This window comes from Spermophilus citellus, assembly GCF_964194105.1.
Source record: "Spermophilus citellus genome assembly, chromosome: 6".
NCBI classification, from domain to species: Eukaryota; Metazoa; Chordata; class Mammalia; order Rodentia; family Sciuridae; genus Spermophilus; species Spermophilus citellus.
The window spans coordinates 162182080-162208336 of NC_138187.1; the positions used below are offsets into that span (position 1 = coordinate 162182080).

General features: G+C 35.9%; 1 protein-coding gene across 8 annotated transcripts in view; it reads left to right on the plus strand.

The window, feature by feature from the left end:
• NME7 (NME/NM23 family member 7) overlaps window positions 1-26257 on the plus strand; it is a 169463-nt gene that overhangs the window by 89771 nt on the left and 53435 nt on the right. For 5 of the 8 annotated variants that reach the window (XM_081300559.1, XM_081300558.1, XM_081300556.1 and 2 more), the window contains 3 exons: window positions 1380-1444; window positions 3740-3808; window positions 7199-7263. In XM_081300559.1, coding sequence (XP_081156685.1) covers window positions 1380-1444; window positions 3740-3808; window positions 7199-7263 — 199 coding nt within the window. Of the gene's footprint in view, window positions 1-1379; window positions 1445-3739; window positions 3809-7161; window positions 7264-26257 lie in introns of all 8 variants that reach the window. The other 3 variants (XR_014022830.1, XM_081300561.1, XM_081300557.1) reach the window with 1 other exon arrangement.

Below are 26257 nucleotides of genomic sequence, written 5' to 3' on the forward strand. Positions count from 1 at the left end.
TTTTCAGTTACTCCCCATTTCTTTTGGTAATATATCATTTTGGAGAAAAGTCACTCTCATGAACTCTTAATGTTGACAAATTAGTCTAATTTTTGATAATGCAAATTAGATATGGTTAAACATAAAACTAAGCATATAAACTTTTGCACAAATAGATATATAACTAATTTAAAAGTTTATTACAAACTATAAAATGAAGAATGTTTAAGTTAATACCATTATGTAACAAAGGGTATTTATCAACAGTTCAACATGAATACAGTACAGAGGTAGTCATGGGCCTGTTCTCAGTGATGACTCAACTGCTTTTCTGTATTCAGACATCTGAGAACCCTTTGTTTCCACAGCATGCTGTGGTACCATTTGGCCTTCCCTTCCCTTCATTTAAGAAATAGATCTTTTCTCATCCCTTAGTCTGCTATAATTGAAATGGCACTACTTGGCTACAATAAGGTAGTAACTAAAACACGCATTGAGACACCAGTACTACCTGGTGATCAGGGCTTCTAGGTGAGCATCCAGATGACCAGAATGTGGGGTGAGTGTGTGTGTGTGTGTGTGTGTGTGTGTGTGTGTGTGTGTGATGGGGGTGGGGGACAGGGTGAAAAGGACAAAAAGAGTTTTAGTCAACTTGAAAATAAGAAACTTAGAAGATTGTATAGGAAACAAATAGAATCTTAAAATCATTCCCATGCCCCTAGAGTCCACAGATCCCATTATAGAAATCACTAGTCTGTGAGATAAAGGCCTTATCGCCCTGGCTCAGTCCCCTCCCTTTCCTGCCTTGTCTTTCTTTTCTACATTCTTACTGTGAGGATAACATGCCCACACTTACCTGGATGCTTTCTCTGGCTGTAGAGGCCCATCATCTATACCCTTTAAGGGCCATTCATGCTATTATTTCCTTGAAGTCTCTGCTCACCTTTTCAGTGGTAATTTAATTTTTTCTCTTCCTTTGAACACATCTTTGGTTTCCTTCTGTATCCAATATTTTGGCATTTTGGTTTTTTGTAATGTAATTATAAACCATTTGATTTTCATGTTCTATATAGCACTAGACTTTTGGGGCCTTAAAAGCAAAATAGTATCTTAAATATATATATATATATATATATATATATATATATATATATATATATATATATATATATTTTGCATAATCCTTAGGACCATTGTTGATATTCTTGAAACATTTTCTTGGGGAATCAAATAATTAAATGTAATGCTAAGTATTACAGATTTAGTTTTGTGGCAAAAACATGTGTTTTCATTATGTAGAATATAAGCAAAATATGTTGATATGGAAAATTTGTATTTCTGAAAAACTAAAAAGCTTTACTTTTTTTTTTTTTTGGCATCTATTTGTTCTTCATTTTCAGGACTGTTGGGAAAGATCCTGATGGCTATTCGAGATGCATGTTTTGAAATCTCAGCTATTCAAATGGTAGGTACTTTGAAGTAAGCCATAACATATTGAGGATTAAAAAAATAATCTTCAATATTTAAAAAAAATTTTAGTTGTTGGAAGGACCTTTATTTTATTTACTTATTTATTTGTGGTGCTAAGAATCAAACCCAGTGCCTCACAGATGCTAGGCAAGCACTCTATAACCCCTACCCCTAATCTTTAACATTTTTTTAATTGAATGCTCTCTGAGCACTTTTAAACTCAGTGCATTAAAAAGAAAATGTTTTCTGAACTCAGTAACCTTATAATAAAAAAGGTTTTTTTTTAAGAAAAATAATTATCAACTAGTTTGTAAAGTCATCAATCAAAACTTGGAAACTAATGAGAAGATGAATAATTATGAAATCTTATCTAGGAGTGTTAAGAAGTCTTAGCCAAAACTTTCTAAAAGTGTTGCTTGTTGATGTATTAAGTGATTATAGGATCTACGCCTACTCTAAAAAATAATAACTATAGGAATTTTAGCTTTAAACATTGACCTAGCTCGAGGCCCACAACCTAGCACAGTGATTGGCCGTAGTACTTAATGAAAATAATAGCAAGACAGAAAGTATTAGTTGAACTTATGATGGAGGCCTGGGAGTGTAGTGGTAAGTGCAGTCTTTGACTTTTGGAACCAGAAAGATCTATTTGTGAATCTGAGTTCAGCTGCTTTCTAGGTATGTGACACTGACCACAGGTCAAGCATTCTGTCCCTAGCTTTTCTCATCTGGGTGGTAAAAACATTAATTGTCTGAATGGGTTATTCTGAAAATTAAATTAAATAGCTGTACACAGTACCTTGTAGAGTTTATAGATCAAATTCCTGAGTATTTAACAGGTTATATCTTCTGTTATTATTGCATTACATTAATAAAAGTTGTGTGAATGTAAGATAAAACACTGATATCAAATAATTCTCTTCCTGTAATAAATGTTGCCTATGATGATAAATCCTTTCAACTTGAAGTATTGTCTCTGTAGGAAGAAATTTCTCAGTAATCTTTAATCTTGGCAACAATGGAGAAACAATGTAAGGGGGAAAAATAAAATGAAAATTCAGACGCAATTTTTAAAATATTAGGGTTTTAGTTCTTGAGATCTGAAGTGTAAAGTTTTACTACTAGCTACCTTTAAGTCCAGCCTGCATAGGAATGACTTGTTATGGACTGACCTTGTAAACATATTCTTATTCATGATGTTATGAAAGGAAGTAGTAAGTGCTTTGTTAGAAACCTGACTAGGAATTTCTCTGAATTCTTTGGAGAAAAACAATACTGTTTTTCATTCCCTCTACAAAATCTAATTACATTTCTTTAGTAATATTTCTTTCTTATACCTCTGATCTATCAACAAATAATATTACATTGCATAAGTTCTTTTTATCAAGAATGAGGTTTTATTCAGATAGGTATAGGGTAGCAGATAAGAACACGACCAGTGGGATCAGACTGCTGGGAGCAGAATGGCAATCTGGGAAGGGTTCATTGCTCTTCTGACTCTTAGTAGCCTTATCTTATCTAGCTGTGCCATAAAATTGTGAGAAGTAAATTAGATAATGCATGACATATTAAGTACTCAAAGGTTATAAATTAATAGCACATTTTTACAAAAGAGGAAATTATTCAAGATTCACATTTTGACGGAGAATATCATGCTAAGTGAAATTAGCCAAACTCAGAAACTCAAAGCTCAAATGTTTTCTTTCATTTTTGAAAAGGAGGAGGGAAGGATACGCTAACATAAAGAACTAATCAAATATAAATTAATAGACACATGAAAAGAAGTCTAATAGAGTAGAGGAAGGAGAATGGGAGAGGGGAGGAAGGATGGGAGGGAAAAGGGAAGGGATCAGGAACTGAAATCAATTTCCATGCATGTATGGATTACTCAGGATGAACCCGACTACTATGTATAACGATAAAGCTCTAATTAAAGAAAAAAAGTATGAATGTTATCTCTGATAGCAGCAGTGCTGGACCTAGGGGGAAAAGAGTAAGGATTGAAGAGGGATCAGTGGAGGGGAGGTAGAGGAGGCGGGGTGGGGGAGTGCTGAACTGGAGCAGGTCGATCCCCTTGCTTTTGTGATTATGTCAGGTTGTTTTCTGTGTTGTATATAACCAAAAGCAATTAAAAACAGATAAATAAAAACAAATTTAAAAGGAAACAAAAAAATTTACATTTTGAAATAAAGAATATATCTAAGTGATAATATATGGTGAGTGCCAAGAATGGCTCATTTATTTTTCTTTGGTTGGTGGGCTTACAGTTTTATTTTATTTTTTAATATAGTTCAATATGGATCGTGTTAATGTTGAAGAATTCTATGAAGTTTATAAAGGTGTAGTGACAGAGTATAATGTAAGTATTGAAGTAAATTTAAAGCAAAACCATTTGGATGTCTCAAATCTTGGGGATCTCAGTATAATTTATAATCCTTGAAAGTATTTCTTAAATTATGATTTGCAAACTATACATATGAGAAGGGCTAATATTCAAAATATATCAGGGACTCAAGCAACAACTCTGTAGTTAGAAAATAAAACACCTAAATTAAAAATGGACAAAGAATCTGAACAGATATTTCTCAAAAGAAGAAATGTGACTGGCCAACAGATGTATGAAAAAATGTTTAACATTTCTGATCATCAAGGAAATGCAAATCAAAAGCTGCAATGAGATATCGCCTCCTGTTTGTTACAATGGCTATTATCCAAAAGATTAATGATAACAAACCCGTTTAGTTAAAAATGCTGAAGAAACTAGGGAGAGAAGGAATTTACCTCAACATTATAAAGGCTATAGATGACAAGCCCAAGGTCATTATCATACTGAACAAAGAAAAACTGAAACCATTTCATCTAAAATCAGGAACAAAACAAGGATCTCTCCTCTCACCACTCCTGTGCAATATAGTTCTTGAAATTGTATCCAGAGTAGTCAGGTAAGAGAAGGAAATTGTAGTATTAAAAAAAGGAAAATAAGTCAAACTACCTCTGTTTGCTAATGATATGGTCCTATATCTATAAGACTTCTAGTTCAGCAAAGTAGCAGGATACAAGATCAAAATTTAAAAAAAAAAAAATAGCTTTTCTATATGACCCAGCTATCCAAAATTAAAAAAAAAAAATAGCTTTTCTATTCCAATAATGAATCTACTGAAAAAAAAAATCAGGAGAACAATTTAATTTATAGTATCCTAAAAATATAAAATAATTGGGAATAAATCTAAGGAGGTGAAAGGCCTCTACAATGAAAATTATAGAACATTGAAGAGAGAAATTGAAGAAGACCTTAGAAGATGAAAAGACCTCTCATGTTTGTGGATACATAGAATTAATATTGTTAAAATGGCCATACTACCAAAAGCAATACAGACTCAATATAATCACTATCAAAATACCAATGACATTCTTCATAGAATTAGAAAAATGTAGTCCTAAATTCATCTGGAAGAATAAAAGACTCAGAATAGCCAAAGCAATATCAAGCAATGAGAGATGCTAGAGGCATCACAATATCTGTTCTCAAATAATACTACACAGCTATAAAAAACAGCATAGTATTGGCATAAAAAAACAGACATGAAGACAATGGAATAGGGTAGAAGAGACAGATACGAACCCATACAGATGCAGTCATATGGTACTTGACAAAGGTGCCAAAAACATATATAGGAGAAAAGAAACCGTTTTTAACAAACGGTGCTAGGGAAGCTGGATACCATATGTAGAAGAATTAAATTAGATTCCTATCTCTCACCATGCACAAAAGTCAACTCCTAGTAGATCAAAGACCTAAGAATTCAATCAGGAGCACTGTAACTTCTAAAAAAAAAAAAAAAAAAGTAGGCTCAATACTCTGACATATTTGCACAGGCATTGACTTCCTTAATAAGACTCCAAAGCTAAAGAAATAAAACCAGATTCAACAGATAGGATGGCACAGCAAATGAAACAAGAGCATGAAGGGAAAGCCTACAGAATGGGGAAAAATCTTTGCCAGTTACTTTTCTAACAGGGGATTAATATTCAGAATATATGGAGAACTCAAAAAACTTAACACCAAAACCCCAAATAACACAATCAGTAAATGGGCAAATGAACTAAACATATATTTCTCAGAAGAAGAAGTACAAATGGCCCACAAATATATTTTAAAAATGTTCAATGTCTTTAGCCATCAGGGAAATGCAAACCAAAACTACACTGAGATTTCATCTCACTCCACAGTCATCAAGAATAAAAATAACAATAAATGCTGACAAGGATGTGAGGGGAAAGATACACTTTGTTGGTGGGACTACAGCTTAGTCCAATTACTTTGGAAAGTAGTAGGGATATTCCTCAAAAGACTAGGAATGGTGATATGACCCAGGTATCCAACAACTTGACATAAATCCAAAGAACTAAAATCTGCATACTGTAGGACACAGGTACATCAATGTTTATAGCAGCTCAGTTCTCAATAGCTAATCTGTGGAACCAACCTAGATGCCCTTCAATAGATGAATGGATAAAAAAAACCTGTGGTATTTATACACAATGGAATATTACTCAGCATTAAAAGGGAATAAAATTATGGCATTTGCATCATAAACCCTCCAGTATCATCAAAATGTCTCACATGGCGTGCGTGGTCTGACCTTCTCTCATTTCCCTCCTGGGTCTCTCTCAGTTCCTGATACTTTTGATCTTCATATATCCACACTGTTGTTCTGCCTCCATCTCATGTTTGTTTCCCTTTTACCTGCAGTATACTGAGGGGGAGGGAAGATTCACTGGGTGTTCCAGATCTGTGAGGCCACCCCTGATTGTGTATTTCATGTACTGTTTCATGTGCAGAATTGAAGTGCTAATCAGTGTACCTGTGTTTCCCTCCTTGTGCTGCTGTGCTAGTACATTTTACTTCTTACAGTACACTCTTAATATTTTTTGCTTTAAATAATTATCTTCTTAAGCAACTAAAAAAAAAAGACAATGTGTTTATATTCACCCACATGTTTAGTAGAGTTTTGTGTAGGTCTCCATTTTTGTCTGGCATTTTTTCCCTTCTTCCTGAAGAACTTCCTTTAACATTTCTTATAGTAAAAGGCTATCGGTGGTGAATTCTCCCAGCTCTTCTTTTTCTGGAAAAGTCTTTATTTTTCCTTTGTTTTTGAGAATTTTGATTGACAGATGTGCTGCTGTTTATTTTCATGCTTGCTTTTGAACAGTTTCTGTTCCCTGTCTTCAGATTCATTGTTCGTTGGCAGTGTCTTATCCTAGTCATCCCATCCAGTGCTTTTTGTTTGTTTTTGTTTTAATAACATTTGCAGTGGGGCAACTGTGTGTCTTACTTTATTGTTTCCCTTCTCCTGAGGGCTGTGGTCTATGGTGCCTGTCATCCAGAATCTGAAAACTGTTGTTTCATATATTTTGTCTAGTTTCTAGAAATTTAAGATGGGAAAATAAATCTGGCCCCTGTTATTCCTTGTTGCTGGAATGCATTATGGTTTTTAAAAGCTTCTTCAGGAGAAACATTTTGTTTTTATATGTTAATTTGTCAGCATTGGGTTCAAGGAGATAGGAACTACCAGTGTGTATGATACAGATAGGAAAAGAAGCCAAAGGTAACTTTTAACTCTGAAGGATTAGTGGAATAGTGGCACAATTAAAAGAGAAGGGGTAAAATATCATCAAATTGTATTGATTCTTTTATATTATACATCATAGGAGATGGTGACAGAATTGTATTCTGGCCCTTGTGTAGCAATGGAGATTCAACAGAATAATTCTACGAAGACATTTCGAGAATTCTGTGGACCTGCAGATCCTGTGAGTTGTAATTATTAATCTAGTTTGTATTATTCATTCACTTAATATTTAAACAGATTTGCTATTTTTTATTTATTCTTTTAAAAATAATTTAAAAGTGAATGTATACCAACATCTTTACTCAATAGTATTTTGAATAATAACATGGTGTAACGTTCCAAGAAAAATAATTTTTACTAGCCTTGAGACAATATAGAATATATAGAAGCATTTATTCTGGCACTTTTTTATTGTTTCTTTTTGCTAAATTGTCCAAGTACATTTTGCAAACTTTATAATGAAACATAAGGTATTATCCTTTGACGTAGGAAAGACATAAATAGAGCTCTAAATGTGAAGAATATCAATATGGTGACATCATCTGAGATCCATAAGTAAATATGAGCAATGGAACTTGTCACTTGTCAATGATCTCAGAGTACACATATGAAGATCTCTTAGAGTGCTTAGACTTGCAGAGAAACAAACAGGTAAGGACCAAAATATTGATGTTCAGATAAAATTCAAATGTCAAATTGTTACATAGTAAAGGAGCAATTCCTGTGCCTTGGAGGTAATTAGACTTTGTTAGAGAGGAGAGATGTAAATAGGGATTTCAAAGACAAATTGAGGAACAAAGAGAATGGGGAAAATGCTAATGCATGCACAAAGAAAGCAATGAAGAAATTTGCAAATTTTCTATGCTGCGTAGCAGGAATATATCCCTGGCTTCAATGGGAAATGAATACCTGAAACACAAGGAAATATATTTTCTTAAATAGAGGAAATAAGGTAGAGAGTACTAGTAGGTCTGATTGTGGAATGGGTAGCTTTACGAGCCACAATAGGAATGTAGATTCTGCATAATTTGAATCCTATATGGTAGGAAATAGGAATTAACTGTATGTATGTAGCTCAGTTTTGAGCATACTAAATTATTCCTTTGATGTAACAGGAGACTAGATGGGAAGAGGTTAAAGACAGAGGCTCTAGAAGTGGAAAGGAGCAGATCTGATGGCATCAGTAGAGCAAGTCATCAGGGCCTCCTTCACATCTTCTTGGGGAGAAAGGAGAGTAGATATAAATAACGCATGGAGTGGGAATGTGTGGCAGTTATGCCTGATTCTTTTGTGAGAACTTTGGAGAAAACAGTGGTGACGCTGTTTACTGAGCGCTAATCTTAAGATAGAAAGGGATACTTTTTGGCTTGAAGAGAAAGCTGAACTCAGTTGTTGCATTCTTCTCATTTTTAATTTATCTTTAATACATGGTGGGTATTCATTTTTAAGATTAAAAAATGTGAGAGAACAGCTAACCAAACAAATAGGAATAAATTAAAGAAATGAAAAGTAGAACAAAAAAGGAGTTTTTGTTCCTTCTTTCAGTCTCTCATTTGTTCAGTAAATACTGTGGAACCTGTTCAGGTGTTTGTAAATATAAAGATAGAAACTTCAAGAACTGACAGCCTGCAAATGAACAACCTTTCTAGTGGCTAGTTTTATGCACTGTGTCACTTGCATTGTTTGCAGGTGTTATAGGAACTTAAATTATAGCACTTAGCTCAGCCCAAGGATGGGAAACAAGGGTTGGGGAAACTTCTTGAGGAGAATGACATCTAAGCTGAATTGTGAGGAGTGAGTGAAACATAACTTGGTGTTACTGGGGGGGATCACAGTGTCGCTTTTGGGCTATAGGAGGCTCCTGACTGTTGCTGAAGCTGAAGTAAAGGCAGGGAACGCCAGGATGGCTTTGCTGGGGAGGAGGTGGTGAGTGACGAGGTATGATCATAGACTCTGAAAATAAAAACATGCTGACTCTCTTAGGATGTTTATTCAATGAACATATACTGAGTGAATATTATGTGCTAGGTACCACAGTTGGTGCAGAACAGAGATAACTAAAACAAAGTGTTGTTCCTTATGGATCATAATATCATGATAGCTTAATTTGGAAACTTTCAGGCCATGAATCTTGCCTCATTAAACACGGCTGGAATTACTGTACTGTGGGTTTTCATTTTTGTTCTTTCACTTTTGTTGTTTATAAGCCTCACATGGAATTATAGAAAGTCACATCTTACATATTAAATTAGCTCAAAATTTTAAAACCCCTGTGGTTTTAAAAATTTGAGCTAATTTAATATGTAAAATGTTAATAGTGGTTTTCTTTGGGAAGTGGAATTATAGTAATGTGTTAGTTTTATTTTCATGTATTTTACAAATTTTCTTTAAAGCTCGTGTTTTACTTTTATAGTAAGAGAAAATAATTTTTACTTTATCATAAACCTGAAAGTCAACAGACTTTTAAATGCAGAGGCATTTATCTGTTAGAACTGACTCTCCTTTTGAGTCTCGGGGTGCTGAATTACATGCTGTTTCTAAATACAGATTATGCTGTCAGACAGGACCACACGCATTTGATGGGGTTTCCAGGACACAAGAAGCACAGTGGTAGTAGTTACAAACCATGCTTCCAGAACAGTGAGATGTCCCTTTCTCTGTGGCTCAGACTTCTTTGTTTTATCTAGTTCTCACCGCTTCGTTTTCCCCTTTCCCCTCACTTCTCCAACAAATAAGTATCGAAAGCTTACTACATGCTAGTCGTTGTGCCAGATGCTAACTGGGTTTATATTTGTTGGAAAAAATTTTAGTCTTAACTCTAGCAAAAGACAGAATTGATAATTAACAAGAATTTCACTTTAAATTTGCATGTATGCCAACCTATTCATGTAGTATTCATCTTAAAATAATTTAGAAATTCATTCTTCATTACCTGCAATTCCCATATCTAAAGAAAGATATTGTTACAATACATGTAAATATAATTATTACTTGGAGGACTGCCAGGTACATAATGGTCATGCAATTAATGCTAGATGAATTAGTGAATAGACTGTTTTTATGTATACCTAACATCTGGTACTCACTCATTGGTTAAAATGTATGTGACCTACCAAAATGGGTCCTTTTCTTTATTCTTTTCTAAGATTTAGACCTATTTTATAATTTGATTCAGCCTAACAGAAACCAGTAAGTAACTTTGTAATTTACAAGTTGCAGATTGACCTCATTGCATCATTGAAGCCTTTACTGTTGGCAGATTTTTCTTCCTTGTGGTCTTACAGTTTTGTACATGAACTCATTGTTTATGAATAAAATTTCTTCGGGTCTCTCTAGACGTTCTAGAAGCAGTATCCAAACAGAATGGTTCACAAGACAGCTCATTAGGGAAGCAGGGGATAGGGGATAATTGATCATAAATTTATATTTTACTATCCAAAGTAAGAAATTTTTAATAAAATATAATGTTTAAATAAGAATACATTTATATATCTATTAAAGTATATACATATTTTGATTTATTCACTTATTTTACTAATAGGGATACTTGAAAACATTTGGAGGCCAATGGAAAATATATCATATATTTTTTTACAATTAGAGATGTATTCACTCAGCACACCATCCCCACATGCAGAAAATAAGTCCACCTGGGCAGAATTCCAGATTTGTCTCTTGAAAGGTTTTGATTGCACTTGCTGAAGAATTTTCATGTTGAGTACAGTAGCAGTTTTCATGCTGAGCCATTAGGAAACTCAGAATCACCAAAGAAGTAGTAAATTATCTGGAAGAATTGTACAGATTACATTTACTCTTGAATCTGTTAAGCCAAAATAATTTAATGTACTGTATTGGTCACCTTTCTGCTATTATGATGAAATACCCGAGGCAATTAATTTTTTTTTAAGAGAGAGAGAGAATTTTTTAATATTTATTTTTCAGTTTTCGGTGGATACAACATTTTTATTTTATTTATTTTATGTGGTGCTGAGGATCGAACCCAGCGCCCCACGCATGCCAGGCGAGCACGCTACCGCTTGAACCACATCCCCAGCCCCCTGAGGCAATTAATTTATAAAGAATTTTTTTGGCTCCCAGTTCTGGAGGTTCCAGTCCATGATCAGTGGCCTCATCACTTTGGGCAGCTGGTGAGCTAACTGGATGGCAATGGTGGAGAGTGGGAGTCAGAGCATACAGCTCAAATCACAAGCTAGGAAGCAGAGAGAGACAGGATGGGCCAGCACTCCTCAATCCCCTTTGAGGGCACCACTCCAATGACTGAAAGACTTCCCACTAGGCCTCACCTCTTAAAGGTCCACAGTATCTACCAGTAGTGCCTGGGAGCCACCCCCTTTAACACTGGGACCTTTGGAGGACTCTTCATATTCACACCATAGCACGTGAGCATACTTTGTTTCATGAAAAATCTATTCCTAAAACATATTATGTAAACCACATCATATAAAATGTAAAGGATCTTATTTAAAGGAATCTAAAAATTTTTGTAAAATGAATATCCACCTTCATCTGCCCTTATACTTTGAAAACCTTTACCCTATCACAAGATTGAACTGAGTCAAATGTTTTCATGTACAAAAAGTGGCTCTACAAATTTTGATTAAATTTTCATTCATTTGATTGTCAAAGTGGTATTTTTATCTGTTACTTAGTAGACTTTACCAATTTTTTTTTAAAAAAATGTAGAATTAGTACAATATTTTGAAAATGTAAAGTTTTCTTTACAAAGTGTATGGGGAATTGTATAAACTTGGAAGAGAAATATTTGGGAGCTAGTGTCTGTTGTTTCTGTCATCTACATTACTAATAGATGGTCATGTACTTTATTTACTGAAGATTTTGAAACCCTGATCATATTTTTTATTTTCATCCAAGTTTCTCCCATCAACTTGGACAAAATAGGATTCCTTTTGTCATTGATTTGTAATCGTTCTACGTCTCACATTTCTCCTATAGCCATGCTCTTGTTGATGAACATCCAAAGAGAGAGAGAGAGAGCCACCTTTGCAGACTGAACCCTGAGATAGTAGTACTTGCCTTATTTCCTGGCTCTCTGGGTCTCCTGATCCCCTGCACCTTGCACCTGTGACTTGGCTAAACCTCCATTCTTTGGAGTCCCGGTCCTTCCCTTACTGACAATATTCCCACTTTATGACTTCTCTTTGCTCCACCCAGACGCCACTGTTGTCTCTATCATACTCTTTATGGCATTCTCCTCATTGTTCCTACTTGTGTCCTTTAGCCACACCCTGACAATTCCACCTTAGATCAGTTCATCCACCTACCTAGTACGTTCCTGTGTATGGACTGGAAGTGTCTACGTGACCACATTTACCTGCTGATTCCAGTCACACTGATATAAGTTATATCTCCAATCACAGCTGAGCCAAGACTGCCATCTTCAAGCCTTTATTTTATAAAAAATTCTTCTATTTTTCTCTTTCTACTAATTCTCATTTTAGTTCATTTTACTTGATACTTTTACAATGACTTCATCCTTTTCTCCACCCAAATGGCATTATCTCTTTATAGAGAAAAAGTTAGCTAATCTTGTAACTCTCTTTACACGTAGTTTTTCTATTTCTGAATTCACTTTCTCACTCTAGTTCTAGAGATATGAATTTTCCTTCTCTTTCAAAATTTTCCACCTATTATTTATTCTTTCCTTCTTATGTTTCAGACTTTATTTTGTCTTCTGTATTTTGATTTTTAAAATAATTTTTGTTGTTATAAAAGTAACATGGACATTATAGAAAAGTTAGAAATTGATTAATGTTTAATAAAGAAAATGTGGGCCATTATTCCCATCAGCCTGAGTTACTAATTTTATAAATTAATTGGGATCAGACAGTGTATACTGATTTAAAGAGCATAACACTACAGATACTGAGATTTGTGGCCTTTAATATTTTTCAAAAATGTGAAGACATATTTTGTGGATTTTAGTTTTATATTGTCTTATGATAAAAAATAATTTGAGAGTTTCCTTATAATTAATCGTTATGTAATTTTTGATAAATATAACCAGATTGTATCTGACACCAACTCTCAGGTTATCTGCGATCAGGGTAGGCTGAGGCCAGCTCCTAGTGCAAAAGGCCCTGCTGCATTCTCTGCAGAGGGATTTCCTTCTCTCCTAGTTACTTCATGTCCTTGAGAAGACTGGAAGCAGGCTGCTGGCATTGGGGTAGAGTTTAAAAAATTTAAATACAAAGTTTCAAGTATCTTAATGGCCAATTCTAGTATTTATTTTCAAGAAGAGTTTTGTGGAGAAATACAGGCATGTGTTATTTGAGGCACGGAGGCTCTAGAAGAATAGGTTGGACGGGATTAAAAACAACAACAAAAAAAGCACCCTGAAAGTATAGCTAAACTGTTTGCACGAAAAATAATAGGAGTTTGGAAATAAAAGGAAAGAGAGAAGCCAAGGTGCCTCAGAGGCTGAAGCCTGGGAGAAGAGACCTTGGTCAGAGACTGGGTGAGTGAGAAGATTTTTCAGAACAGAGTTTCTAAAAACCTAAGTCTGAGGCATTTGAGTTTCTGGGGTGTGTATCCTCTTTGTCTTCTCAAACTTCAGTAAATCTGGTTTGATGTGGAGCTTTGGGTGGTGGTGGTGTGTGTAGAAGAGGAAACTGCAGGGCTGTAGCCCATTCATTGGGCATGGAGGGAGAGTGGCAGGTACTGAAGAGCAGCAGAGTATAGCTCTGAGCTGGCTGAGTGGAGGTGAGCACTGAAGCTGCCACCAGCACCAGGTGGCATGTCACAGCAGAAGGCAGCAAACACTCTTTTCATGTTCCTTGGCTTTTTCTTATCAGGTGACTCATCTTTCTCCTGATATATTTAACTCTGAGACCAAAGGAATGCAATGGGAGAAGGGAAGCAAATAGAATAGACCTTATAGCTGGAGTAATTTGGGGCCAGCACTGTCCAAATACAATGCGTGTATTACACTTACACGTATTACATCTGTAATGCAGTACATTGAAATTTTTTAGTAATTACATTAAAACAGAAGTAGATAATGTTAACAATATATCTTATTTAATTCAATATATCCAAAATATAATAAGGAATATAATAATATCAAAATCATTAATGGGATATTTTACATTCTTGTACTTTATACTAAGTCTTTGGAATTTATCACACATCGTATGTTCAGAGCATTTCTCAATCTAAACTGCCACGTGTCAAGTGCTTAATAGCCACATTTGGCTATCATATTGTACAAGTCAAGCTTAGGAACATAGAAGCCCTCTTCATAGTCAGAGATTATCAAAGTGCTACATTTGGGTTTGTTATCAGAATAATAATAATAATAATAATAATAATGCTTAGTTCCACCAACAGTGCAAGTGTTCCTTTTTCTCCACATCCTCTTCAGCATGTATTATTTGTATTCTTGATGATTGCCATTCTGACTGTTGTAAGATGAAATCTTAGTGTAGTTTTGATTTGCATTTTTCATACTTGCTAATGATGATGGACTTTTTTTATATATTTGTTGACCATTTTTATTTATTTTTAAGAAGTGTCTGTTTAATTCATTTTCCCATTTATTAATTGGGTTATGTTTTTAGAGATCCCTATCTCTATTTTTAAGTTTTTTGAGAATCCTCCATATATTTTCATCTTAGGCTGCCCCAATTTTTACCTCCACTGGTATTCTCTTTTCTTCACACTTGTTAACTCTAATCTTTTTATAACTATCTTAACAGATGTGAGATGATGTCTCATTGTGGTTTCAATTTGCTTTTCTCTGATAATTAGTGATGTTGAGAATATTTTCATGTACTTGTTTTTAAAAGAGATTATTTGAGCTTTTTGCTATTGTATATATTCCTTAGCTACTTTGGATGTTTATCTGCCGGGTTTCTGTTCTCATGACTAAAAGGCTCAGGGTTTACTCCAGTTGAACTGGGCTGACTGGGCTGCACGAAATAACCACACAAGAGACACAAATACCTTTTTCTTTGGGGTCGCTGTGATGGCTCCTCTGACCTTAAGGGTCCACAGGAAGAGAGAGAGAAAGCGAGAGCATGCGCTGACCCCTTTTATTGAGGAGAAGCTACTCAGATGAGGCAAGGGGTCAGGTCAGGGGGCTGAGTCTATCTTCATGATGTCCACTGTCAGCAGGTTGACTGACACCTGGGTAGGCCACACCCAGGGGCACAGTAAGAGAAGGGGACACACACAAGGCACTTCCATGCAACATTCTATCCTAAACAGGGCAAGGGGTAATATTACAAAGGAACAGGTGAGTGTAGCTTCACCTACGGGGCTGTAGCAAGACACACCCATGCACGAGACATCGACCCTCAAACCCAAGAAGGGTGGGGAAAGCTCTGCCACATTTCTGTGACTGAGCGCCTCAGCACCCAGCCGGGGAGTGTGACCCAGTCACGTGCAAGGTTGGTCTCCCACATTTATCCTTCATCAGATTTATGGTTTGCAAGTATTTTCTATCTTTCCAGAGATTACCTTTCCATTTTGTGAATTGCTCCTTTGTTGTGCGGAATGATCAGTTTTCGTTTTGTTGTTGTCCCATTGGTTTATTTGTGTTGCTGTGACGTGTGCTTTTGGTGTTATGTCCCCCCCCCAAAAAAAAAAAATCATTGTCATGGACAAATGTGAAGGAATTTTCTCTCTGTTTTCTTCTAGGAGTTTTATGGTTTTTGTTTTTAAGTTTAATTCTTTAATCCATTTTGAGTTAACTTTTGTGAGTGTGTAAGATAGGGACCTGATTTCATTCTTTGCCTATGGAAACACCTTAATTGAAGAGACTGTCCTTTTCCTATTATGTGTTCTTGGCCTCACATCACATGTGAGTTGACCATATATGTCTGGGTTTATTTCTGGGCTCTTGACTTTGTTCCATGGATCTGTGTGTCTGTTTTTAATACCAACGTGATAGTATTTTGATTACTATTGGTTTGCAATGTAGTGAGAAATCAAGAAGTGTGATGCTTTTATGTTTGTTCTTTCAAAAATTGCTTTTCCATTTGGAATCTTTTGTGGTTCCATATGAATTTGAGGATTTCTTTAATATAAAAATAGATTTAGGAGTTTTGTATTTATTTTTAGGGGGAAATATAAGCAAATTTGTGGATTGCTTTGGTTAATATGAACATTTTAGCTATATTAATCCCTCTGATCCATGAATTTGGGGTATCATTTTATTTATTTCTTCTTTAATATTTTTCATCAATGTCTAATAGTGTTCAGTATACTGATCTTTTACTTCCTTGTTTAAATTTATCACTAAATATTTTATTATTTTTACTCTATTGTAAATGGTTTCTTCATTTCTTTTTCAGTGTATAGAAACACAATTGATTTGTGTATGTTAATTTTATATTCTGCAATGTTATTGAATTTATTAACATCAAACAGTTTTGGTCATTAGTGTTTCTGTATATAAAATCATATTGTCTCCAATCAGAAACAATGATAGTTATGTTCTGAGAAGCCACCACGAATTGATGAATATTGAACTGTTGCTCCTAAGAGGAATATAAGATTAGGTTCCTGTGAGCCTGTGGTCACAACATATGCATTAATGAGGTGACCAGACACAGTCTTATTTTATGAGGGTTTCTGTTTGAAGATAACTTATTCAGTCTGTACTGTTGGTTCCGTAACACTGAACTCGTGACCAGGACCACTGCAACTTGGACTTCAATGGTGCTCAGATTGTTCATGTTTCCTCCATGAGGCACATGGCAACATCCTCGAACCTGGGACTTTAGACAGCACTTTAGCTCTGTACTTGGGGCCATTGCAATAGTGAATCACCAACAAAAATGAAGAGAGAGAGAGGGAGAAGGAAGGGGTGAAATGTGATGCTAAATAGTGTGCAAAAAGTGTTAACAAGTGAGAGCTCAAACAACAAAGGCGGAGTGTTACCTTGTTCAGCCTCTACTAGGAACTTGCCCTCTGGTGACTCAAATTTTTGCTGCTCTGCACACATCTTCCAATCACAATAAATGTGCTTTTAGTTTTGACTTTGGGTTATGAATAAATTTTAGTTAGAAGGTAAATATGCAAAATGATTCTACAAATAATGAGAATTGGCTATAGTCTTTACATTTTAAAAAATGAGTTTAAATGACTTTTATAAGGAAAAATAAGTAGCAATGCCTGCTTAATAAAATGTCTGTCTAAAGTAAAAATTTTCTCCAGAAAAGTAGGTGGTTCTAAGGGATTTAATACAACTAATTTGAAAAACAAAACAAAATATAGACTGGAAAATACTTATGTTTTAGGGTTATTATTTTTCTTGGATTTCTTTTAATTTGGTGTTAAATAACTTCTTCAAAACTTATCAAAAATAATAACTCTTTTCTGAGCCTAGAAAGATGAAACAATGTGACCTAAAAGTTGATTAATAGAAAATCAGTTAACATAAAGCTACTGAATACAACATTAATATTTTTCTATGAAAATTAAAACTTTATTACTAGGAAGCATTTTCCTGAGAAGGCAGAAAATGTAATGCAGATTCACATGTCAGTTTACTGCCATTTCACATATTTTTCTGTAATATATGGTGTACGCAACTAAATTTAATAAAACCGTTTTCTCTTTTTTTGGTTGTTTTAGCCATTAAATATTGTAGTGGGAATTTTGATCCCAGAACTTCTTCCCCATCCCTTCTTTCTTTTTTAAAATTATATGTGTGTGTGTATGTATATATACATATGTATATATACATACATATATATATAAAATTTTATTTATTACACATGTATGTCATTTTATAGCAACATGCAGTTCCTGTTTTGCTTTTTGAGTGTACTGTTTTCTAATGAAAGACACATGTATTTAGATACTAAGAATATTTCCTAGAGCATCTGAAATTACCACAGAAGTATCTAAACAAGCTTAGAATACAGTCCTCTTTAGATGAATACCAAATATTCTAGTTCCCAGGGGCCCCAGAGCTTCTAATACTGAATTGTGTTATCACTTGTTGTTTGTTGTCACCCCACTCAGGAAGCAAGCATTCAGATACTGTCCAGGTTGACCCATGCATTTCTAGAATGAAGACTTCAGCCTTAAGCAACCAACAATAATTAAAACAACACCAACAATGCTTTATATGTCCAGGCATGGCTTCTAGGATAATGGAGAATATTAAAAAGACTCATTTGTGATTAAAACTTCCAAAGACTCCCAATGGCATAGACTTGGGGTAAGCTAGAAATAAGTTTCATTATAAGGGATTTGTGCCTTTTGCCTCTGTTTTGTTGGATTGGGATTTATTCTATTTCATTTAACTAGAATTATTAAATACATTGTGGGTATGGGGTCCTCAAAAGTGATTGTAATAGACTTTGGCTTAGCCATGTGGAATTTTTAATCTAGTGAGAATATGATCATTAAACAAATGATTACAAATATGTCTATATTATAACAACATGTTGAGTGCTTTAAAGAAGTAGGATAATCGTGTCAGAGCTTATAACAGAGGTTCTAGCTTAATTGAGATGAAGGGATTCCTGAAAGATTCTCAATTATTCTGAATCCTGAGATAGAGAACACCCAGGTATGGAAGCCCTAAATCTTAGAAAAACCTAGTACATTCTAGGAATTCAAAACGAATTTTGGCTCTAGCTGAAGGTGCAGAGGAGAGTAGCCTTTCATGCAGTTGAAAAGATCATTAAAACCAGAGGATGAAAGACACATTAACTAGTTTGTATTTTCTTCAAGTGCAGTGGAAATGCCATGGAAAAGTTTAAATGGGGGATTGATATGATAAAATTTGTATTTTAGAAGAGCACTATGACTGTGTGGAAAATTGATTGGAAGAGAGTAAAGTAATTCTGACTAGAGATGATGGGACCCTGGGCTTAGATGGTGACAGTGGAGCTTTCAACATGTATTTCATAAACAGGGCTGGCAGAAGTTGATAATTTGGATGAGGTCATGTGTAACTAGGTACTATATCTATATAGTAGATATGAAGAAATTCCTGATAGAAATGACTACTATATTTTCAAACAGATACAACAACTGATTAAAACACCAAAGCCTGTTTAACTTTAATCGTTATTTAAAAGTTTTTCCTGGCTACGGATTTAAAATTTAGGTACATATAAATAGCTTTTACTCTTGAAAGTAGGAAAGAGAAATGGAAATATGCATTCCATCTTAAGTTTAGACTCTAACTTAACTACCTATCAGCTTTTAGTAAATTTGGAATTCCTTGGTCTTTGAAGAGTTCTTTAGTGTGTCTGTTTTGTTTTCTTCTTCCTCTTCTCCTTCTTCCTCCTCCTCTCCCCGCCCACACCTCCTCTTTTGGTACCAGGAGCACTTAAGTACTAAGCCACATCCCCAGCCCCAGCTCCTTTTAAATTTTGAGACAGGGCCTCACTGATTTGCTGGCCTCTAACCAATCCTTCAGCTTCAGCCTGCTCTGAGTCACTGGGATTACAGATGTTCACCACCACATCTGACTGACTGACTTTCTTTCTTTCTTTCTTTCTTTCTTTCTTTCTTTCTTTCTTTCTTTCTTTCAAAGAGAGAGAGAGAATTTTTTAATATTTATTTATTAGTTTTTTCGGCAGACACAACATTTTCGTTTGTATGTGGTACTGAGGATCGAACCCGGGCCGCACGCATGCCAGGCAAGCACGCTACCACTTGAGCCACATCCCCAGCCCTATTTTTTTCTTAAAATAGTGACTTGGCAATAATAAGATTTTACTCAGCTCCTTCAATGTTAATTTTGTAGGTTTTTTTTAACTTATTTTTTTTAAATGCCATATTCCACTCTGCTGTAACCAGCAGGTGTTACTTCTACTTTGGAGATTCAGAAGTGGGTGGCATTAGTTGATTAGAATCCGAAAACAGATGGTCTATTAAAACATGTTTTTGAAAACCTTACTGGATTGAAATTCAACTACTATATTTTTCAAACCAGTAAGTCTTGAGTGTCTTTCACTTTACTCTCTCCTGTAAGTGTGATCCAGGCATATACAGGTTACATTTAGAAACTATCTTGGATTACTCTGAGTTTTGATCATCAAGTCTTCCATTTAAATAATGTAAATGGCTGCTAGGAAATGTGACAGTTTGCTAAGGTGTCACACTTAATACTGCAAAACATGCAAATGAAATGTTAGTTTAATCATTAAATACCATAGTATCTCTAGTTTCAGAATCACAGAAATGGTTAGGAAAGAATTGATCTTCCTTTTCTTCAATCAGATTTCACCTTTGTTGTTTAAGTGTAACAATGTATGTAAACTTTCATGAGAAAGTTTCCTTTTTTATCCTTTCTTACTGCTTTTTACTCTTAGAAACGTATCTCAAGGTTTCTAAAAGTCTCTTACATGTTGCAGAGGTAATATGCACAGTAGACCAGGTCCAAAACAGTTGTTTTCATGTCTCTGATTTATTCATTCATTTAGCCAGCCAGCCCACCCACTAGCTCACCAACCACTAACCAACCAACCATTGACTGACCTTCAGAATGCCTGGTATTCTTAGGTACTATCAATGAAAAGATGAACAATCCATTTTCCCTGAGCCAGAGGAATTTATTTCCAAAAGGAAAGAATTGTGTAGTCCTTAATTGTAATAAAGTCTTACAATTGCTGTGATATATATGTGAATTAAAAGGGAAAAAAAATAGGATCAGGTAAGTCTGAGAAATGCTCGGGCACGTGCAGTTATGTATGACTCTTTACTGCAAGACTCTAGAGCATTTTAATTCTGACATGCATTGTAAATCTCCACAAAGGTCCTCTGGTATGAGATATTTTCCAATTTCTTGCCAAATAGTAAAGATGACAACCAGGATAAGAGGAAATTCCTAACTATAATTTTTGCTAAGCTGCCTGCAGAGACCTTGAAGAGATCATAAAGAACGTTTAAACATAGCTTTTACTTTTTAGGGAACAGAGAAAGATAAGCAGGGCTACATAAATCTATACTTCAACATTTTAACTTCTTTGCTTCAGCATCTTTGTGTCCATACCCTCCCTCCCCCTGCAGAGGGTGTTCCACTGATGCAGGGATTTCTCTGCTTTCCTGCCTTGGATTTTCTCATCAATATTAGAGACTTACTCATCCTGGTACACTAAAACTCATAAATACTTGAGTTTTTAAGCCTAGTCTCTAACTATAAAATGAAAAGTATTGTCTAAAGTTAAAGGAATTTAGAAAAAAAAAATTTTTTTTTCTTCTCCCTTCTGCTGCTGAGAAAATGGAAGTCCAGTCAATTTTGATTTGCTTCCCTTTAAAGGAAGTCCTGAAACTTATCCCAGAGCAGATATTCTTATGCTGGTGTCTATAGACTATTAAGGTTTGGAGAATAGGACTTAGAGAGTCTGTGAACTTGGGTGAAAAGAGGATCCTGTATTTGTTTTACTAAAATCAACCGAAGATCAGAATTCCCATGAATATAAGCAGCAAACCACTATAGTAGCTATACCTTTACTTTGCAACCAGTGGAAATTGCATATATTTTCATATTGCATCACAGTGTTGTCTCACTCATGGCTATTTTTAAATTATAGGAGTCATTAGATCAGCTACTAGACCTTATTAAACAATTCTTGATTTAATTTCCTTTGCAAATCTATGTATTTTAAGCATTTAAAAACATTGCCCTGACTAAGGTTCATGGGCTTCATCAGACTGCCAAAAGAGATCCTTGGGACAAGACAAAGTTACGAATCCTGGTCCTGGAGAAAGACAACTGGAGGTCAAGTAAGGATCCCTGTAGTTAGACAATGTCATAGTAGCCCAGGGCAGCTTTTTCCTTTTTAGTCCTCTCCTAGCATTAATCTCCCGTACCATCTCTGTTCCAAGCCTCTGAGAAACCCCTCCTAAGAATTGTAGCCCATTTTTCTAAGTCATTCTTCTAACATTTGCTTCAGTATTTTGTGGGAACCAGTTACATCCTAAGAACAATTCTAGATACAGTGGTGAACAGAACAAACAATAAACCTTGCCCTCATGGGAGTAACATTCTATTAGAGGGAAATAGACCATGAACAGAATAAAAATGTAAAATAAGCAGTGTGTCTAATGATGGTATGTGCTGTGGGGGAAACAAAGCTGGAGAGGCAAATCAAGTTTTGCAGGAAGAGGAGGGATTTCAATTTTAAATAGAATGGACCTGGAAGGCTGCACTGAAAGGTCACACTGACACAGACTTGAAGGTGAGGATGAGTCGCTCAGAGCAGTCCAGGTAGAGAGAGCAGCAGGTGCCACAGCTGGAATGCACCAGGTGACTAAGAAGCCAGAGTTGCTGGAGTGGATGTGAGCAGAGCAGCCCGAGGAAGGAAGACCAGATAGTGCATCCTACGCTACTGAGAGGACTTTGGCTCTTACTCTGAGTAAGATGGAGGCCATGTGGAGTTCAGCAGAGGACCAGCGTTATCCAAAAGGTTGAACAGTCTCTCTGGCTTCTCTTTGGAGAAATGAAGCAGACCTAGAGCAGGAGCAGATAAGCAATGGGTGCCAGTGTTGACATGTGCCTCCCAGTGTGGCTCTAGAACCAGGCTCCTGGAGACTCTTCATCTGTTTCCTCACCAATAAAATGGGGAAAAGGTAAGCCTGGTGAGAGGATTAAAGCAGCTTGTATGGGTCTCTCTTCACTAGCTGTTAATCTTCCTTGCTTTGTTCAGAATGCCTTGGAGATGCAAGCTGTGAGGTACCGCATAGCTCTTTGGTAGTTGGTTATGGGAAGACTGAATGAATTTTGGGGAACCTTATTCCTGCATGTTGCTTTCAGGAGAGAAGTTAAGTAAACTAGGAATCATTCAGTGTTTGAATCACTCAGTGTTCCCTTTGGAACCTTGCTGTCTCCATGCGTGTATGTGTTGGTGGTATTGAAGCTAAAATCACATGAGGTTAGGGGAAACTATTGACACTGATTCTGATGATAGGAAGTTGGGAATTAATAACTGAATGAAAGAACTGAAAATGTGCTTATAATAATTATTGTTTTTTAAGTGAACTGTATTGTTGTTTGTTTAGTTACTCTAAAAAACAATAACATGCACACCATTAAGCTAAATTAACTATTAGTGTGATAGTAAATAATAAATTTATTTTCATAGTTTTCCTACTTTGGTCATATAGAGTAATTTTATAGTTATTAGATGGCAACTGCTTTGTGAGATCCTGGCCATGCTTGTTTTGCAAACTTTAAGAAGGAAAAGAAATTTTCATCATCTATAAAGGTGGCAAACTTGTTCAAGGAACTCTCATGTCAAATTTACGAGCTTCAATAAACATAGAATTCAAAATCGAATAAAAATTGAGATCTAACAGTAGTCAAGGCATTGCTAGATATTGTTGGAAATCTGTAAGAAAGAAAAGAGAAGTTCACAGATGATGGTAAAATAAACCAAAGAGTGAGATGCATACCCCTTAAAGTGGGACACGGAGTGTAAGCGTAATTTTCAAAGAAAGGAGCATTTACGTTTCCTTGGAGTAAGTGCAAAGGCTTCATGGAGAATGTGACCTCCGAAGGAGGTGAACCTTGAAGAATGGATAGAATTTCTATAACTAAAATGGGGATCTGCATTTTCAAGGTGAGGGATAATATAACATAGGCATAGGATGGCAAGATGGAGTAACTTAGTGTGAAGCATCAGGTGGAATATAACAGTAGATAATAAGGTTAGACAGCTTTTAGGATCAGAATGAATTCTAGGCAAACACGAAAAACCAGTGAAGGTTACTGAAAAAGCAGTACTGTTATATGACCAACATAGAGTTATGCGGCAGTATATAAGATTAATTGAAAGTTTAGGAGGAGAGGTTGCTATTGAGGCCTTTCAGAAGTTTAAGACTGGTTGCAAAGGGAAAAACAAATTTTATAGGCTTTATTTAACCTCTCTTAAGCCTTACAGTTAGTATTTGCAATAAATGAAATGAAATGAAAACTCTTACATATGGTATGAAATCAGCAAGTACTGGGTAATTCTTAGCCATTCTGTTGATGATGATGTTATTCTCTCCAAATTTACAACCTCCGTTTTCCTTTCAAAATACTTTTCCTTCACCCACTTTTTAAACTGTGGTATTCCCTAAAATTCTATTTTCAACTGTTTTATTTTTTTCTATATGTTGTTCTTTGGTTATATCCATTTCTATAGCTGTAACAGCAACCAAAATGCTAATAACTCTTAAATCTGGGTGTCCAATTTGAAAATATCTCCTTACCACAAGACCCTTGTCACTGACTCCTGGCATCTCTACAGAACAACACTATAGACCTCTCAAATTCAGGCAGATCTCCTCTTTCCTTGCAACCTCCTTCTTACCTTCAAAACACCATCCAGCGTCAGCTAAGCCAGGAGCCTAGAGAAGTCTGTCTGAACTCTTGCCTTTCCCCACCCTCCATTATAGCCAGGCAAGTCCTGCACGTTACCTTCTCAGATGCTCATAAATATTCCTTTCTGACCATCTCCAGTATCTGTATCTTAAGTTACATTTGTATGTCATAACCATGTAATTAGTCTCCTTACCTTCCTTCAGTAGTACCTCCTCTGATCTGGCAACCACACTGCTGCCTGAGTAATCATTCTGAAATGTAAATCTGGTAAGTTATATCCCTAGTTCCAAGATCTACTTAGTAGTTAAAACTCCTTAGCAAAGCAGACAAGGTTCTACATGACATTGCCCTTTCATATTATGTAGCAGTACAATATAATGGGGTCACTGTTTGAAAGTGAAGATTGAATTATCATTTAGGTATGGTGAGTCCAATAGATCAGGAGACGATTGCCAATGAAAAGATAATTATGGTTTTTGCTATGGTTTAAATATGGATAGTGTTCCCAGAAGTCACCAGGGGCGTGGTAGTGGGAGGTGTATGCACCTTTAAGAGGTGAGACCTCTGGAAGGTCCCTAGATCATCTAGGGTATGCTCTCACATGGAATGGTGGGACCCAGGTCTCTGACTGTCTCTGCATCTTGGCTCATGGTGTGAGCACTTTGCTCTGCTGCTCTGCCATGCTCTCCTTCCATCATGTGCCATCCTTACCAGAGGCCCAAGCCAGTGATGCTGCCAGCCTTGGACTTGAAATTCCATATCCATGAGACAAAATAAGATCTCTCACTCCACAAGTAGCCTGGGTCAGGAATTTTGTTGTAGTGGCATAAGTCTTGACTAAGAGCATTCCTAAGAAGGGAGGGCATACCATGCTGTGCAGGGCCATGAGGGGAAGCTAGAGCAGAAAGCAGAGGAGTGGGGAGAAAATGTGGAAAAGAGCTTTTATTGTGGTCTCTGTGGGAAGGACCCAGTGAGGCAGGGCAAGCAGGCTGAGGACTGGCTAGTTTGAAACTTTTCTACATGCTCTGGGTTGTAGGACCTGTACTGTGTTTCCAAGTACCTGACCCTGGAGTGATTAAGACAAAGTATATTGTTAAAAAGGGGTGTGAGTCTTGATAGAGGAGGTAGAGGTGGGTGGGTTCTGGATTGAATGACAGCTTCACAGGTGAATCCTGTACTTCTCTAGGAACTGGCTGGCCTTGGGAGAGGCATGCTCCACAGGGTCAGTAAGGCTCCGGATGGCAAAACTCTGGGAAATACGGTCCATGAGTTATTTCTTACAGATGATAAGAACTGTGAAGTGTAGAAAGGTGTTCAAGACCCTAGTGGGTTCTTCACCCAGCTGAGACCAAGCCCCATCTCTACCATATCAGTGGTTTTCCTCCTGGCCAAAACTTAATTTTTTTGTCTGTGAAATTGTAATAATGTATTCTGTGAGATGTTGTCATAAAGAACAAATAAGATTATGTAAACTCCCTGGTGAATATTTAATAAATATTAGCTAATATTATTATCATCTCTGATATAATAGAGGTTAAGATGCTTAAAGTATGACCCTGGCCAAGTTTCAAGGGTGCAGTAGCATTATCTGTGAGAAATAAAGAATAGACATAATGTTGACACATGTAGCTTTAAGTGCTTGTAAGTATTATTTTTGTCATGTTCGATGTAGTTCAAAGTCAGCTTTATAATTACCTAGGAAAGTATCTTGTGAATTAATTCTTTCAGAGAGGTTTTTGAAAAAGGAAAGTAAGAAAATCTGTGTGTGAACTTTGCAAGATATAAATGTGTGATTTTTTTTTTGAGAGAGAGAGAGAGAGAGAAATTTTTTAATATTTATTTTTCAGTTTTCGGCGGA